At 45.7% G+C, this 15,554-nt stretch overlaps 1 protein-coding gene and 1 long non-coding RNA gene across 6 annotated transcripts in view; one reads left to right on the top strand and one right to left on the bottom strand.

The window, feature by feature from the left end:
* CMIP (c-Maf inducing protein) overlaps nucleotides 1-15,554 on the top strand; it is a 161,476-nt gene that overhangs the window by 101,634 nt on the left and 44,288 nt on the right. For all 5 annotated transcript variants that reach the window (XM_077310976.1, XM_077310979.1, XM_077310981.1 and 2 more), the window contains exon 4: nucleotides 14,359-14,520. In XM_077310976.1, coding sequence (XP_077167091.1) covers nucleotides 14,359-14,520 — 162 coding nt within the window. The remainder of the gene's footprint in view (nucleotides 1-14,358; nucleotides 14,521-15,554) is intronic.
* LOC143824097 (uncharacterized) lies at nucleotides 3,170-8,405 on the bottom strand. Its single transcript, XR_013226688.1, has 3 exons — nucleotides 8,247-8,405; nucleotides 5,601-5,698; nucleotides 3,170-4,182 (listed from the first exon to the last, which is right to left on the bottom strand). It is a non-coding gene; the product is annotated as an uncharacterized LOC143824097 (long non-coding RNA).

Here is a 15,554-nt window from a genome sequence, read left to right as displayed (position 1 = left end):
CGGTCATGCGTTTGCACCCCTGTATTATTTGGAAAGTAGGAGAGCGACATGGCCTGTTGCTAAGCAACCCTTTATGCTCCTCTCCTTAAAGGCAGGCAGGAATGGAAACAGAGGTGGCCTCGAATTCCCACTCTGCCATGAAACTAAAAGAGGTGGCTCTGGGCTGTCTGTTGCCTACCCTGGAAGGTTGTTGTGAGGTTAAAATAGGCTAACACTGTGTATTTGGAAAAAAACACTGTTTTTTAAATTTCCCCCAGCACTCCATGCAAGCTTGAGGGACAGAGTAGGAATTTCGCTGCAGTATATAGATTTTGCTTATAACAGGGCATCTTGGAATTGGGAAATACTTGGAGGTTCTTTTTGGAGGGGGGGGAGACTGGTGAGGGAGGGGATTGGGGGAGGGCAGCAACTCAGTGGGGCATAATTCCGTAAATTCTACCCTCAAAATGAGCCATTTTTTCTGGGCGAACTGATCTCTGTTGGTGGAGATTCCAGGAGATCTCCAAGTCCCATTTGGAGGATGAGGCCAGATTGTAATACTTTCCTTTAGGTTACGAGATCTCGAGGAATGCTTAGCCAACCTACAAGTATATGTAAAAATCTGTGTCCCAGGGTTTTGATAACCGTGACCTTTCTGATAACTTTTGTCATCTTGGGCGGGTGAAATAAGGATTGTAAATCTCTTTTGTCCTTCAAAAGTATTGCCAAACAGTCTTAGCAATTGGGAATCCAGAGGACTATGAATCTGTTCAATCTTAGGGACATATGGGGAGGTTCTCTTTTAAAATAATGTTTCCCTAGTAATTTTTTTTCTTTACTGTGGAGAAATCCAAAGTTCACTCAACAAGAGCTCGGGCATTTTCAGCAGCGCTCCGTGCCAGACTCATACTGGATGTATCTGCAAGCTTGCGACTTGGTCAACTTCCTCAATTTGAGTTGATGGACAGACTCCGGAAATTAAGCTGCAGTGAGAAAAGCTGTTCTACAAACGATTTTCCTTTGATCACCCCACAACCTCCTCCTAGGATAAGCTAGTTTGCTATTCTCCCTTGTGGGACTGCACAGAAGCCAAGACAATGAAAATCGGGTTGCACTCACTCATCTGTAACCATTGTTCATTGAGTGGCCTTCTATACAGGCACACATCCCTCCCTTCTTTCCCCGTGTGGGCTGCTCAATCCGCAGGGGTCTCTTCACAGCAGCGAAGGGAACTGAGGGAAGGAGTGCTCACCCTGCCTCTGTCACATGACCCTTTGGGTAGGAAATGGTCCTTCTATAAACAAAGGGGGAGGGGAAGGAGCACTCCAGAGCCTAGACTTCCTTAGTGGTCTCTCACACAAGCAGCGGTGAGTATGCTTAGCTTCTGAGATCTGATGAGATCTGGCTAGCCTGGGCCATCCAGGTCAGGCCACCATGATTATAGGGCAGTAATCTAGATTACCAAGGAATTCCAGAATCACTATTCAGAGGAAGGCAAGTGACACAACCATCTGTTTATCCCTCCCTTTGAAAACCATATTGGGTTGGCCATAGTCGGCTTCATCTTGACAGCACTTGGCACTCACAGCTTTTCCGACAGCTTTCCTCGGAACTCTGATGGCTGGAGCTGGTTGCGTAGCTGCCGAAAGTCAACTTATGTCCCGTTGCCAGCTTTTGTCTTCAGAGTCTAGCTGTGGGAGACATTTGTATATGTGTGCAAGGGTAAAGTTTGTTTTTATATGAGGTGACAAGTTGGCCCAATAAGCATGGCCCATGTGCCCCTCTCACCGGCAATAAATGTTCCAACCAGTGCTTCAAGTCCTTTGCGATGCATACAGATTTCATTTGAAGCTGTTGCAGTTTATTTGTTATTTTATTTTTCAGTTTTTCTAACGCCGCTCTTCCAATGGTCTCGCGGCAGTTCACAGCAATAAAACATTAAAATACAATAAAACCCCATAAAAACATCCCTTACAGCAGCGGTCCGCAACCTTTCGGCTGCCGCGGACCGCTGATCCGGAGTGGGGCGAGAGGGTGGCCCGGGGGCCCGCGCGTGCGCGGACTGCCGCGCACGCGCGTTTGCGCTGCCACCATGCCGGCGGCCGCGGCTCCCCCTCCCGGCCGCTCCGGGCCGCCAGCAAATCGGCCGCCAAAGTGGCCGATTAGCTTGCGGCTCGGCAAGCTTCTCTTCCCCCCCCCCCCGAAACAAGAAGCTTGCTGGGCCGCAAGCTAATCGGCCACTTTGGCGGCCGATTTGCTCGCGGCCTGGCGAGCTTCTCGCTTCGGGGGGGGGAGGGAAGAAGGAGCCGCAGCCTGGCATCGGGCCGCGGGCCGCGGGTTGGGGACCACTGCCTTACAGCAAATGGCGGCAGTCAGTTACATGTCTAATTGTCCTCAATCCCCTCCCTCCCTGTTCAGCCGGAGGCCAAGTCTTCTTCCATTGGTAATGCACAGGCCCTTCTCGATGACAGAAGCTTCCGGGGGAAAGTGTTAAAACAACAGCATCAGCACTTCTGTAAAGCAAAATAAAGTTCATACCATGAGAGGTCAGTTGTATATAGTTTCATGTTTGTGACAGAACTGTACTGTCAGTTTCATGTTTGTGACAGAACTGTACCTCATAGTTAGGGTTGCTAGCCCTAGGCTGGGAAATACCAGATTTGGGGAGTGGAGCCTGGGGTAGATGAGGTTTGGGGAGGGGTATATGATATTCTCCATACCCCGTGGGCTACAATTCCCATGAGCACTCAATGAGAGTTCAGGGGCTCATGGAAATTGTAGTTCAAGGACATTTGGAGAGCCTCAGTTTGGCCACCTCTGCTCCACAGGGCATGATGCCATAAAGTACACCCGCCAAAGTAGCCATTTTCTCCAGGGGAACTGATCCTGATCATCCAGAAATCCATCCTAATAGCAGGAGATCTTCTGGTACCACCTGGAGACTGGCCACCCAGCTCGTAGTAGGACAAGTAATATAAATAATGAACAGAGCACTTGACCCCCCCCCCCCAAAAAAAAAGATTGATTTCTTTGTTGCAGGAAAACTTTTCAAGCCTTACAGAATAAAAGGCAATTCATAAACTGGTCCTGTCTCATTTATTCTGTATTTTGTTATGTTGAATCAATGACAATGCAAAAAAAAAAAACAAAAAAAACCCAACAACCATTAATTTGAATTAAAAACACACAGATGAGTATAGATTTCTACAGCACAGCCTTTAGGAAGCTTTAAGGAAGTTTTGCTGCCACTGTTCTTGCTGTGGCTTCTTTGATGGAGCCACTTTCTGCAGTAGTAGAGGAATTCCGCGTCGACAGAGTGCCATTAAAAATACATCAAAACCCCCAAAGCAAACCTTTAATCCCCCTGTAATGAGCAAAATATGGAACTGCGATGGACGTGCGCAGGCATAACATTGATGCGTTCAGGATGGCGCCAGGGCCCAAGGAGAGGGGGCCATGTGCCAGAGGAGGATGGAAGGGTTCAGGGAATGCATCCTGGTTTCTGATCCAAATGTCTCCTTTGTGGGATGAGTCTGGCTCGGTTAGTAATCGTACTTTTCAGTACCAAGTGCAGCTGGAGCCACAGTGAGTTTCTCATAGGAAGGGGAGAGTGTTTGGTCCTCAGGCACAACGAACTGGAAAAATCAATCTGCAGGCTACAGGATATGTCTCAGGTCCATGCCAACTGGAAGGGTACATGCTAGCCCCAAACTGTGCAATTGCTGCCTGAGTGAGGAAAACCCTTTCTCCCCCAAAGGCGGAAGACATCTTTGGGTGTTTTCACCCCTCTTTTCCGGGAGGCAGGTCACCTTTCTCCCCTTCCTGTTTCCCGTAGGGGGCGTGTGTTCTTGCTCCAGTATGGACTGCCGTGGAACACTAGACTGTATGAAAACACTCAATACTGAACTTGGAACATCACCAACAGCAAGAAATAGCTCTTGGAATGCATTACAAACTGGCTTTTCTCCCCAGTGGAGATCCCAAGGGGGTAGATATGATTCACCTAGCCTCAAGTTTGTCTTTACAGCACCCCTGCAAAGTGGACAAGGCTAAGAGATTGTGTCTGGCCCACTTAAGTCACCTGGCAAGCACGTTTAGACAGGAAGGATCCGGGGAATGCACATGCCATGCCCCTAGGTAATGCAACACCAGTGCAAATGGCATGGCGCGGTCACAGAGCAGACAGCCCAGGGAAGAGGTAGCCTGGAAAAGAAACCCTCATTAAAGTGTCTCAAGTCCGAACCGTACCTAGCAGCAGTTTTGCCTTCCTGCTGGAGTTGATGATGCTTTTCACGGCATTTGAGGCTGCCACTCTGCGGTAAGGTGCAAAGCCTTAAGATAAATAGCATTACGTTTATGGACCTGTTCTCAAGTTCTAGGTAGTTAGGCTGGAAAACTGGGCTAAAATGAATTTCAGTAGTGAAAAAGGTAAAGCTCTGCTCAGCCCTAAACATAAAGTAATAAAGGGAAATCAGTCCTTTTTGGAGCATGAGCTTTGTGCCTTTCCTCCATCCTCAAAGTCATCAGTCACCAACCCGCAATTATCTGGAATTAACCCAAAAATTCAGAATTGTGTGGCTTTAGGAAGGCTGAGCCTCAGCATCTCTCGCTGGAGGAATTAAAAGAACTGAACGTAAACCTGGCCTGGTCGGGACCCGCCCTGTGGAGGGCGAAGGAGGAATTCTCCTCAGAAGCCTTGCCATTTTCTCATTTTGCTGGAGCAACTTCCTCTGCACTCAAGCAATAAATCAATAATTTCTGGCACACTCAGCCCGTGGGAAGCTAGTGTGCATTTCAGCCGTAGCATTAGAGTGTCTGCGAGGAGCGAGTGATTCACTATCGGGAGAGATGGGCCCTGTAGAAATCCTGTCATGGCTTGGAGGTGGGGTTGGCCTAGGATTCTATGGCTGGAGCAGGATCTGAATTGGATATTTCCAGTTGTGTTGTGTGTGTGTTTTAAGTCCCGTGGCTGAAAATTTGTTTGGGGTTGCGGATGTGGAATGCAACACTAGCAAGGGATGGAAAGAACAATTGGGACGGAAAGCAAGGGGAGAGAACGAGGAGTCAAAGTTGGATTTCCTTGGGGGTGAGCCTAGTGACTTCACGAGGGACAGCTGAACCCCCTAGACAACCGTTTCCCGTCTATCTTTGTGCGTTCAGTGTCTCATCCAGCGGCACTAAGGTCATGACAGAGGTTTTGCTGATGTCATTCTGTGCTCTCGGGGCTTGGACATGCGTCTTTGCAGAAGCCAGAGCTGGCAAAACAGGCTTGGAAATTAATGAAGGCATGGCATGCTATGTTCCAACATTATGCACAATATGTTTTTTAAAAACTGTATTATTTATCTGACCGTTCCAGAATTTTTTATTTATTTGTTTCAGGGTTTTGTGGTGGTGGAGGTGGTGGTGGTGGTTGTTTGTGCCCACCTTCTTCTAACAAAAGATTTAGGGTGTTTTCCAACGTTATATAAGAACACAGAAAAAAAACAATGACAACAAACAGAATAAAGCAGCATGACTTAAATAGAAATATTTGGTCTATTTAGAAATCATTAAAAAAAAAAAAACCCTCCGTAGCCCATCAGCAAAAAGCATGCTGAAGTTAACCAATGTAGCAACACCTTTGAAAAGTTATCCAAGATAGAGGCTTTCTGTCAGGCTTGGGTAGGCTGTTTCACCAGATAGATGGGGGGATGAAAAGATATTTCATCCTGGGTATCTGTAAAAATGGATAATTTTGAAAGAATAAATGTTGATTAGTTGCAGAACAGAATTTTCTTTTTCTTTTCACAAGACCATTGAGACTAGGGGAAGACAGTGTTACCCAGAAATGACATCACGTCCTCCCAAATTTTACCCTCCCTGGGTACTTCCCCACAAATCACCCAGCAGTGATCAAAGTATTGTGGGGAACTTTGTCACACCCGCAGAGCCACAAGAGCACATGACCAGAAACAAGGAAGGCCACCAGATGTCAGAGAAAGGTAGAGAACCTGAACAAGAAACCCTAGAATCTTTACGATTATTCTGCCTACCTTTTAAATTACAATTATAGGAAGTATATTTTAGATTTAAGGAGAGGGGATTTCATTTAACACTCTTCGTTTTCCTAAATTCAGAAGTTGCTTGTTTCTCAATGGTATGCTTTTTTTCCCTTCATAATGAAAGATGGCACGACCAACTAGAGATAATGTTTTCTTGTTCCAACATTTTTATGTGGTTGGTCTCTGCACCCATTTATATAAGCCTAACTCATGCTTCCTGACTAGGTTTGAATAACACTTAACAAATAGGATTGCCAAGTTGTTTTTTCGGTATATCCATGAGGAGAAGGAGAGTAATTCTTGATTTTAGGAGGAGACAGAAATCTCATGCCTGGATTATAGAGCACACAAACATTAAGGAAACCTCTAATTCTCCAACTTGATAGCAAGAAGGAACCCTGTAAGTGCTAGGCGGTGGTGGTAAGTTTGGAGAGGTGGACTCTTCATTGAGGTTTAGTGAGACCCATGCCAGCTGAGGACATTCCACATTCCCTGTGCTAAAAAGGGGTTCCAACAGGGTCCACTTTATCACAAGGGCAACCACAGAAGCAGTTCTGTTGTTAGCCGGTGTATAATTAAATTACAGGCAAAATGGAGCTCTTAACAACAATTCCAGTTCCATGTGTTAAATATTATGTTAAAATTGATAGAATTCTTTACTAAGGGTTACAGAGAATATCAGCGTTACCAGGAATGGTATGTACCTTGGGAAGCAGAGCATATGGCCACCATGCAGATAGTCCTTGACATTTCTAACTAAAAAAGGGGTAGTATGACTAGACGAGACCCCTGGCTTAAAGTCTGATAGCCCTCTGCCAGTTAGAGTCAACCAAACTAGGCTAGATGGACAGATGATCTGATTCACTGGAACATATGAAACTTCCCGATACTGAAGTCTCATGTATAATCTCCACTTAAGAAGATCTCCAATAGCAATCTAGCTGTGGCATCATCCCTCCAAGACAAATGTCCAAGCTGGAAACCAAGTGACAAGTCTGACAGATGGACAGACGGGGTTCCAGGGAACAGGTAGGGTTTGACAGCCGAATGAGAAAGAATAGCCCACAGATTCGAAGGCTGCCATCCTACCACTGAGATGCGGGTTCTTCAGAACCTTGATTTACTTAGATTCCCTAGGAGGCTTGTTAAACAGGTGGCAATTAGGCAGAAATCAGGAGGTAGCGCTGAGACAGTCAAAACAGGGACATCATCCAGAGAGATGTCTGTATTTTTCATATGCTGCATGTTTGTCTCCTTGAGCATAAAGCATAACGTTAATTATAACTTTATGGTTGTTGAGGATTGTAGAAGAGCTTGACCAGGGATCCCTTCTCTTGGAAGTTAATCCCTCCCATTGCCTTTGAATCAATGTGTTTTGAACAAGTATCACTCCTGGTGCATACTCCAGTCTATGAAATAAAATGTCGTAGGTGTGCTATTTCAGACTTGTACTCTTGCATTCTTCAACTACGCTAGCCATGCAAATACAGATAACTTCCCACAATAAAGAGAGATGGAGTCATGGGGTAAGCTGATCTACTGGGTAGATCTGTACTTGAGTTTTGCATTCTTGGTTCCGTTGTTACCTGCCCTCCAGTTTTGTCTTCCTCCCCAACCCTCTAAATTTTAATTCCTTTTAAAGTCCATGGAAGGGAAACATATATCCTGTACAGCAGGCTTTCATAAAACCCTGGGGTTTCTTGATGGCCCTGGAAAGGTTTCCCAAATGGGTGGAAGTTAATTAATTTTTATATATTTTTTAAAAATTGGGGGGGCAATATTACCATATATGGTCATGTCAACTAGCCCTCCCCTCCCAAAATGGCCAATGATGGGCCTGGAGGGGGTGGGAAGGCGGTGGATGGGCCTGTACACAGTTCTGCTTCCCAACCATGTTTTGCACGTTTGCGCCGCTTCTGAGGTTTCTTGAAGCCTGAAAAATGTTTCAGGGGTTTCTCAGCAGTAAAAAAAAGTTGGGAAAGGCTGCTCTACAGGGTATGGGGTTGTAGGAGAGTGTGGCTTGAGCCGCAAGCCAACACGGTCTATTTATGAAACTGCAGGAAAAGAGCAGGACACATACTGTCTGACTCATGGGATGTGTGTGCGGGTGGGATCACGTGTGGGAAACCTTGCAAGTTTGTGCCGGGCGCAGGGTAAATGATGCTGGCACCCACTTTGGACCAAGGAGTCAAGGGAATGTTAAAAATCCCCCTTGCCACTTACCCTGAACTGTGCTCACTTTCCATCTGTCCTCACCCCTTGCGAGCCCAAAATGGTGATTAAATTCTGCTGAGTATTCCAAGTCTTGTGCTGAGAAACAGCATCCTGGTCCAGGAACCAGTCCAAGACTGCCAGAGCTGAAGTCTCCGGGGGACTGTTGAAGATCCTCTTCCTCCTCTCGTCCCACCCTCCCTCCCTCCCTCCCTCCGTTCTTCAGAGTTACTGTAACGTTTCATAAAGATAACGGTGCATTACGCAAACGTATTCAAACGCCCTGTGGCCCAGGGAACTGGAACCGAGCGAAAAAAAGAGACATTGATCGTTCTCTTCCACTGTGGGGAGCCCAGAGACAGCCTGACCCCTCCGTTGCAAACAATATCTTCCAGGCATCTGTAACCAGCCGTTCCAGGTCTTTCCTCTCCCCCCTTCCCCCCTCCCCACCCCTTCACTATCAGGCAATTTGTTCCCCTCCACCCTTCCGTTGTTTCTTCTCCTCCCAACAGCAGCTCTGGAAGGCTTTACAATTTCTCCGAGGGAAAATATTTCAAAGGCTTTGCGGTGGGGTGAGCAAGCGCCCCCCCCTCTGCTTTCTCTTTTCTTTTTCAGTCTGTTTGTTTTAAAAGGAAAGTTGCAAGGGAGAGTCAGGCAGCTTTCCAAAGGTCTGCTGCCTTTTCTCCCAGCACTATCCGTTCTTCCCAGGCTGTTCCCCGGTCGGATTAGAGAGTCGGCGCTGGAGGTCGGCTTCACAAATGGATTCTGAGGTGTGGGGAACGGAAGGCAGGGAGGGATTTGGGGGTGTCTGGACTAGCCAGCAGCGTGGCTGGCTTGTTGCCTGCTCCTTAAGGTCTCCCTTCGGAGGGTGCCTTGCTTTTTTTTTTTTCATGGTCCGGTTACGGCTCAGGGATCAGCTGGCCTCTAGCATCCCTCTCCCCTTGGCTTTCATTCAGTGCTTTTGTGGAAAGGCGAGGAGAGTTTGTCAGATCTGTGAAAAGGATGTGCTGGGTTGATTTGGGTTCGCTGCTGTTCGTTGCAGCAATCGACACCTGAGAATTTATTTTGAGAAGTATATATATTTTTAATAGCAGTTCTGGTGAGAAGCACTTGCTGCAAGTGTTGTTTGCAAGGGCCACTGGCAGAATATCGGTGGTCCCTCAGATGGTGGAAGACAGCTTAGATGTCTAATGATGAGCATATTGGGGATAAGCAAATGAAAGCGCCTTGACTTCTCTGAAGCTGGGGCGCTGGTATGAAGAACTCCCTGTCTATACCTGTTGTAATTCACTGATGGATGGATGCTTTGTAAATGCCCAGGTCTTTGGCTAGCAGATAAAATAATCAGCCGACGGTAATGTGGATGAGAGGAATGTTTCCGGTCTCTGCTTTGCTGGTACAAACTTGGTTCTCTTTAAAGGGGATGGTTTTAAGGTGTCAGGGCCACAATGTGCATAATGTCATGAACATGTGTGCCCTGATCCGAAGTTCCACAGATCTCTGAAGGCGCAAAGGAAATTCTGGATGAACAGGGGCTACCTTGTTTTCTTCCATGATGGAGCCAATCCCTTGGTTCAAGCTGGATTGAGTAGATCTTAGGCACTGGGAGTCCATAAAAGCAAAACCAGCTTGAGGTCTCTTGGATTCAGTGACGCTTTAACTTGTACCGAAGCATTTGGGACGCAAGCGTGTTCAAATGCTAGATTCACCCGGAACTCAAGGGAGCGTCTCATATGTGCCACTGTGGCAGGGCCCACTTAATTTACTTTAAGGGACGTGTGCATGGTTCTGTTAGTCCAAGTCCTTAAAAAGCAACATGGGTCTGAGAGCAGCGGTTCTTTTGGAAGGACCATTGGAGACAGCTGCTCCCATTGGTTCCAGTCCTGCGTGTATTTATGGACAGTATGTTAGTGTACGTGTAACTTTGCATTTGACTACTGTTGCTATTTTAATATGCCCTCAGGGAGATGAATGGTTTTTTCAGGCAAGATGTCCTAGCGTGATAGCAGCCCCCCATTGTGGGGCGTATGAATGAATTACGGGAAGAACCAAGGAGAGTAGCCAGTTATTGTGGAAAGTGTTAGGCTACCAGGAAGCAAGAGAGGTAACACCAGGTGTGTAAAGGGGAATAGAGGTGCATAATACTTTCTGGATGGTTTGAGCATATTGGATAGTGGGATGCTGAGCTGGCTTACCCAAAGTCCAGGAGGGGCTCAGTTGATGTTCTTCTGTTTGCCCAATACCTTCTAAAGAGATAACAGCCGAATCATCATGGAAATTCTCATCAGCATAACATTTAAAATTGTGTTTGACGGGAACTGTGGAAGCCCTTGTATGCTGTGTTTTATGACATGCTCTAATTCAGGTTTTTTCTGCCTGATGCATGAGACACCGTTCTTTTGTCTCTCTGTTTAGGCATACAGCTTTAATTCACAGGCAGACTGTAATTAAATCAGCCGTCATAGTGGGTTTTTAAAAAAAAAAATCTTGGCTGCTTTCAAAACACCAAGCACAAAAGCTAGAAAATGTGCTTGTAGACAGTTCAGAATTCCATGGCCTTTCCATCTTCTCTCCACCCTCCCTTCCCCTCCCTTTGCTTCTTGCTACCTTTTGGAGTGGCGAAATGGCTGTGCTTTTTAGTACATTATTATGATTAAGCAAAACACAAGATGCTGCCTAGGGATGGCATTGATTGATGGACGCATAAACACAGATTGGGCAATGGAGGGATCTCGAAAGCACTGAGCGTTAGCCAGTGGAAAACTGATCTTGTCAGGCAGGGAGATGAACATGATAAAGACTCTCAATTGCCCTCTGTTCTGCAAATGATAAAATGACAACAGCAAACACCTCGGGAAGAAGGTTTTGGAGGAAGTATTGCTTACACTTAGGGCTGCGTCCCTCCAGATGTCCATGGGCTACAATTCCCATGAGCCCCTGCCAGCGAATGCTGGCAGGGGCTCATGGGAATTGTAGTCCATGGACATCTGGAGGGCTGCAGTTTGACTACACCCTGACTTAGGCTGATAATTTGTGTAAAGATATATGGGTGACAGAGGCATCAAGTATCTTCTTCCGCAATAGATACAAAGTTGTATTTTGATACACGCATCTCAATTTCTAGAATAGCGTTTTTAAAAATGGAACTTTTAAAACACCTTGTTGGTTGAAAGAATATCTGAAGAATCGAACAGTGAGAAACAAAAGCTCATATAAAGGTAAAGGTATCCCCTGTGCAAGCACCGAGTCATGTCTGACCCTTGGGGTGACGCCCTCTAGCATTTTCATGGCAGACTCAATACGGGGTGGTTTGCCAGTGCCTTCCCCAGTCATTACCGTTTACCCCCCAGCAAGCTGGGTACTCATTTTACCGACCTCGGAAGGATGGAAGGCTGAGTCAACCTTGAGCCGGCTGCTGGGATTGAACTCCCAACCTCATGGGCAAAGCTTTCAGACAGCTGCCTTACCACTCTGCGCCACAAGAGGCTCTTTAAAGCTCATATATCCTGCCACAAATTTTGTCAGTCTACGGGACTCTCGCTCTTTTTCTACTGCTACAGACAGACTAACGCGGCCACCCATCCTGATCTATGTTGGCTGAAACTTAGGATACAAAATCTACCTCTTAACCATGTCTGGCAATGCAACAGAGAGGAAGCCAGGAGGTTGCATAGAGTGGGAGGTGTGGGAATTCCCTTTTCCACATTTAAGTAAGCCTTAGAATAGGCAACCAGGCATGGTTTAGTGACAGAGACTCTGTTTTGCATGCAGAAGTTACTAGGTTCAGTCCCTGGTATCTGCCGTTAATGGGTGAGGTAGTAGGTGGCAAGAAAGACCTCAGATCCTAGAGAGCCATTGTCTAAGTGAGTATCATGAAAAGAGAGAGTTTAATTAAGTCAGCCACGGGCACAGTTTACAGTTTATCTGTTATCAAAACAGAGAAGCCAGTAACTAATATATGCCTACAAAAATCAGGGAGAATAATACTTCACATCTGTCTCAGTGATGCCTGGAATAATTCTGCAGGTTAAGGGTAAGGTTACTATATCATCAGCCACGACGCTGTTATAATCACTGATGTGGCTAGTTGTACTCCATAGCTGTCTTGGCTAGTAGCCCTTCCTGTTACAGGGAGGGCTCATATTTTTATTTTGTCGCCATGTTATTGTGGTATTTTTCTGTAAAGTGTATGGGATTTTTAATGGGTTTTTTATTGTGTTGGGCTGCTGCATAACCCGCACTATTACCAGTTTTAAGGCAGAACAAATTTAGAGTCCAGTGGCACCTTTAAGACCAACTAAGTATGAGCTTTTATGTGCATGCACACTTCTTCAGAAACAGTGACATTGTATCTGAGGAAGTATGCATGCACATTTCTCATGCATGAGAAAGCTCAGTTTCTTTTAGCTAACTTCAAAAAAGAAAGTTGCAAGAATCGGATTCTCGTACAGGATTATGTGAAAACATCAAACATCGCCGTAAGGCTCTTCTGTTGCACAGCTTTGATGTGTGTGCAACTAAAAATGTTTTCACATCAATAATAACTAGGGCCAGTCAGCTGCTGAGATCTGACAAGCGTGGACCTTCCAGGTCAGAGCAAACCCCTTTCTAACAATCAAAAACACCTGGCCAATATTTCATCCTTGGGAGCAAAGCCGAGGCTCTATTTGCAGCTTTTGAAACACAAGACTTGGCAGAGTTTCAGAAGTGATTGAGAAGTTTATTTATTAATTATTTGATTTATACCCTGCCCTTCCCAGCATGCTGGCCCAGGGCAGCTTCCAGTATAATCAGAATCATAAGACATGTACAACAAAACACAATTTATCTGATATATCATTAAACCTTAAAACTATAAAAGCTTAAAATCATCAATCGTTCCAGCTAATCTGATTAGTGTATTTAAGAGCATTTAGTTCTTGGTTCTGGTTTCGCGGGGGGGGGGGGGGGGGGGTTGTCCATTGTAGAAGGAGCCCAATTGATGTTTAACCAAGCCATCTGGATGTTCTTTGGCCCTAACTAAATGCCTAGCAGAAGAGCTCCATTTAATAGACCCTGTGGAAATGCCCCAGTTCCATCAGGCCCCTTAGCTCTTATGGGAGCTCATTCCACCAGGCTGGGTGGTCGTGAGAGTACCCACCCTCTCCCCCCTTCCCTTGTGCAGCTCCTTTGCACAGCGTTGTCGTACATGTAGCTAAAGATCTTTTCACATCAGAAAAGGACTTTATTTCTTGAATTTTGCAATGGACATCCAGACAGAACTCTTTCCTTCTAGTGAAATACCTTAATTTTGCTAATAGAACTGTATTGTGTTGTAGCAAATAGAAGGGGGGGGGGCAGGAATGGTATCAGCCCCGCAGTTCATATCGCAGGGTAGGGAGCTGACAGTCAATGGCTTGCATAAGGCCATCAAGTGGGTTTATGGTTTCAAAACCACTGTGGGAGTTTTCTTAATGTTCCCTCTAATTCCCCCCCCCCACACACACATACACTGAGTGGAGCATCCTGAGCAGAATATAACCTCTGTAAGACTCCAGAATGCTGCTGAGTGGGGCTTGGTGTGTTCCCGAACGGCCGCTCACAGTCACAACTTAGCTGCTCGGAGTCACAGCTTAGAAGGAACACAGCTCCCAGTTCACACTGTTAACGAGTACTATGCCACATTATTATTTCAGTGATGAGTTGATAACCGGGGCGATTTGTCAGCTGCAATCGGTTATGAAAAGACTTTATTGCCCCTTATTTCAGATGTTCTTTTTTGTTGATTTTGACCTTGTTAACCCATTCCTCCCCACACACACGACTTATTTCCTCAAGATGTACACATTGAAAACGAATGGTTTAAAACCTCATTTCATCAATTGATTTCTTATCCGTTTCCTAAAAGTCTAAGAGGAACGTGCCATATAACTTTCTACCAAGGTATTTTTTTAAAGGTTCATTTCCTTCCGGCTTAAATGTGACCAGTTTTCCGTGCAGTCTCATAAGATGCGGTTGTGATCCAAATGCAGACTCTCTTTTGCCTAAATAGCATGTCGGATGTTGCATCGTTTTGCAGTTTCCTCGTGGTTACTTAATCTAACATCTGATCTTCCCTGTTTCTATTTACAAACTCTCTTTCTAGAAAAAGATCTACAAGTATAAGAAGGTGTTGAGTAACCCGAGCCGCTTGGAGGTTGTACTGAAAGAGATTCGAACTTTGGTGGACATGGCACTAACATCTCCGTTGCAGGATGAAACCATTCATCAGGCTCCTCTGGAGATTGTCTCCAGGCTGCTCTCAGAAGTAAGGTCTTCCTGATTTTCTTGGCTGCTTTTTTCTGTTTGTGCCTACTGCTCTCTGGGAATAGATTCCCTGGGGTTGTTTTCCAAAATTCCTAGTTAGTTGGTTACAAACTTTGTGAGACACCTTATGAGCCATGGGGTCGGGATACCCTGAGCAGATTTGCACCCTATGAACTTCTCAGCCTAGCCTACGTTACAGGTTTGTTTTAGTGAAGATAATTGGATGAAAGGAGACCAGTATGAGCTGACTTAAGTTCCCTCTGGGGAGATAAGCAGTTATAAATATGTAAATAAACCAACTCTATCTATCCATCTATCCATCCATCCAGCTAGCCAGGCAGCCAGGCAGCCAGCCAGCTATTCATCCATCCATCCATCCATCCCTCCCTCCCTCCCTCCCTCCCTCCCTCCCTCCCTCCCCTGCAAGTGGACTTGGGGCAGTGGACTTGGGGCAGATAAAAACATTGTTAAATCATGTTTTCCCCCCATACACCCTGTATATTTTAAAGTATATGACCTTAAAATATACAGGGTGAGGTCAAGCCCTAATTACGTACGTTGAAGTCGTTGTGATTTCCTTAGGAAAAGTTAAGTATCTTCTGAATTAAAATCAGAGGGACTTCAAAAACAATGTCCTTTATGGCTCATTTATGCCCATATTACATCAACTGATAACTCAAAACTTATAAAAGTAATTGCCAGTAGCCTCAGTGAGAAGGAAGTCTGCTTTCTCCTGAAAGCATGTTGTGTTGGCTATGCCATCCGGTGCCAAAGAGCTGGGTCCATCGCAGGGAACTCCTTGCTCTGGACCAGGCTTTCTCAACCAGGGGTTTGTGAAACCCTGGGGCTTATTGACAGCCCTGGAAGAATTTCCCGAATGGGTGGGAGTTAATTAATTTTTAATATCTATCTTAAATTTGTTAAACATTTATCTAGGGATATGACCTTGCTCCCCAGTGGATGGGCCTACAGGGGATGGGATTGGGAGAGCCCAAAGTGGGCATGTCCACAGCTATGCTTCCCAACTATATTCTG

Source organism: Paroedura picta, chromosome 14 (genome assembly GCF_049243985.1).
Source record: "Paroedura picta isolate Pp20150507F chromosome 14, Ppicta_v3.0, whole genome shotgun sequence".
Lineage (NCBI taxonomy): Eukaryota > Metazoa > Chordata > Lepidosauria > Squamata > Gekkonidae > Paroedura > Paroedura picta.
Note: the sequence above shows the minus strand (reverse complement) of the source record. Positions and strands in the feature narration are given on the sequence as shown.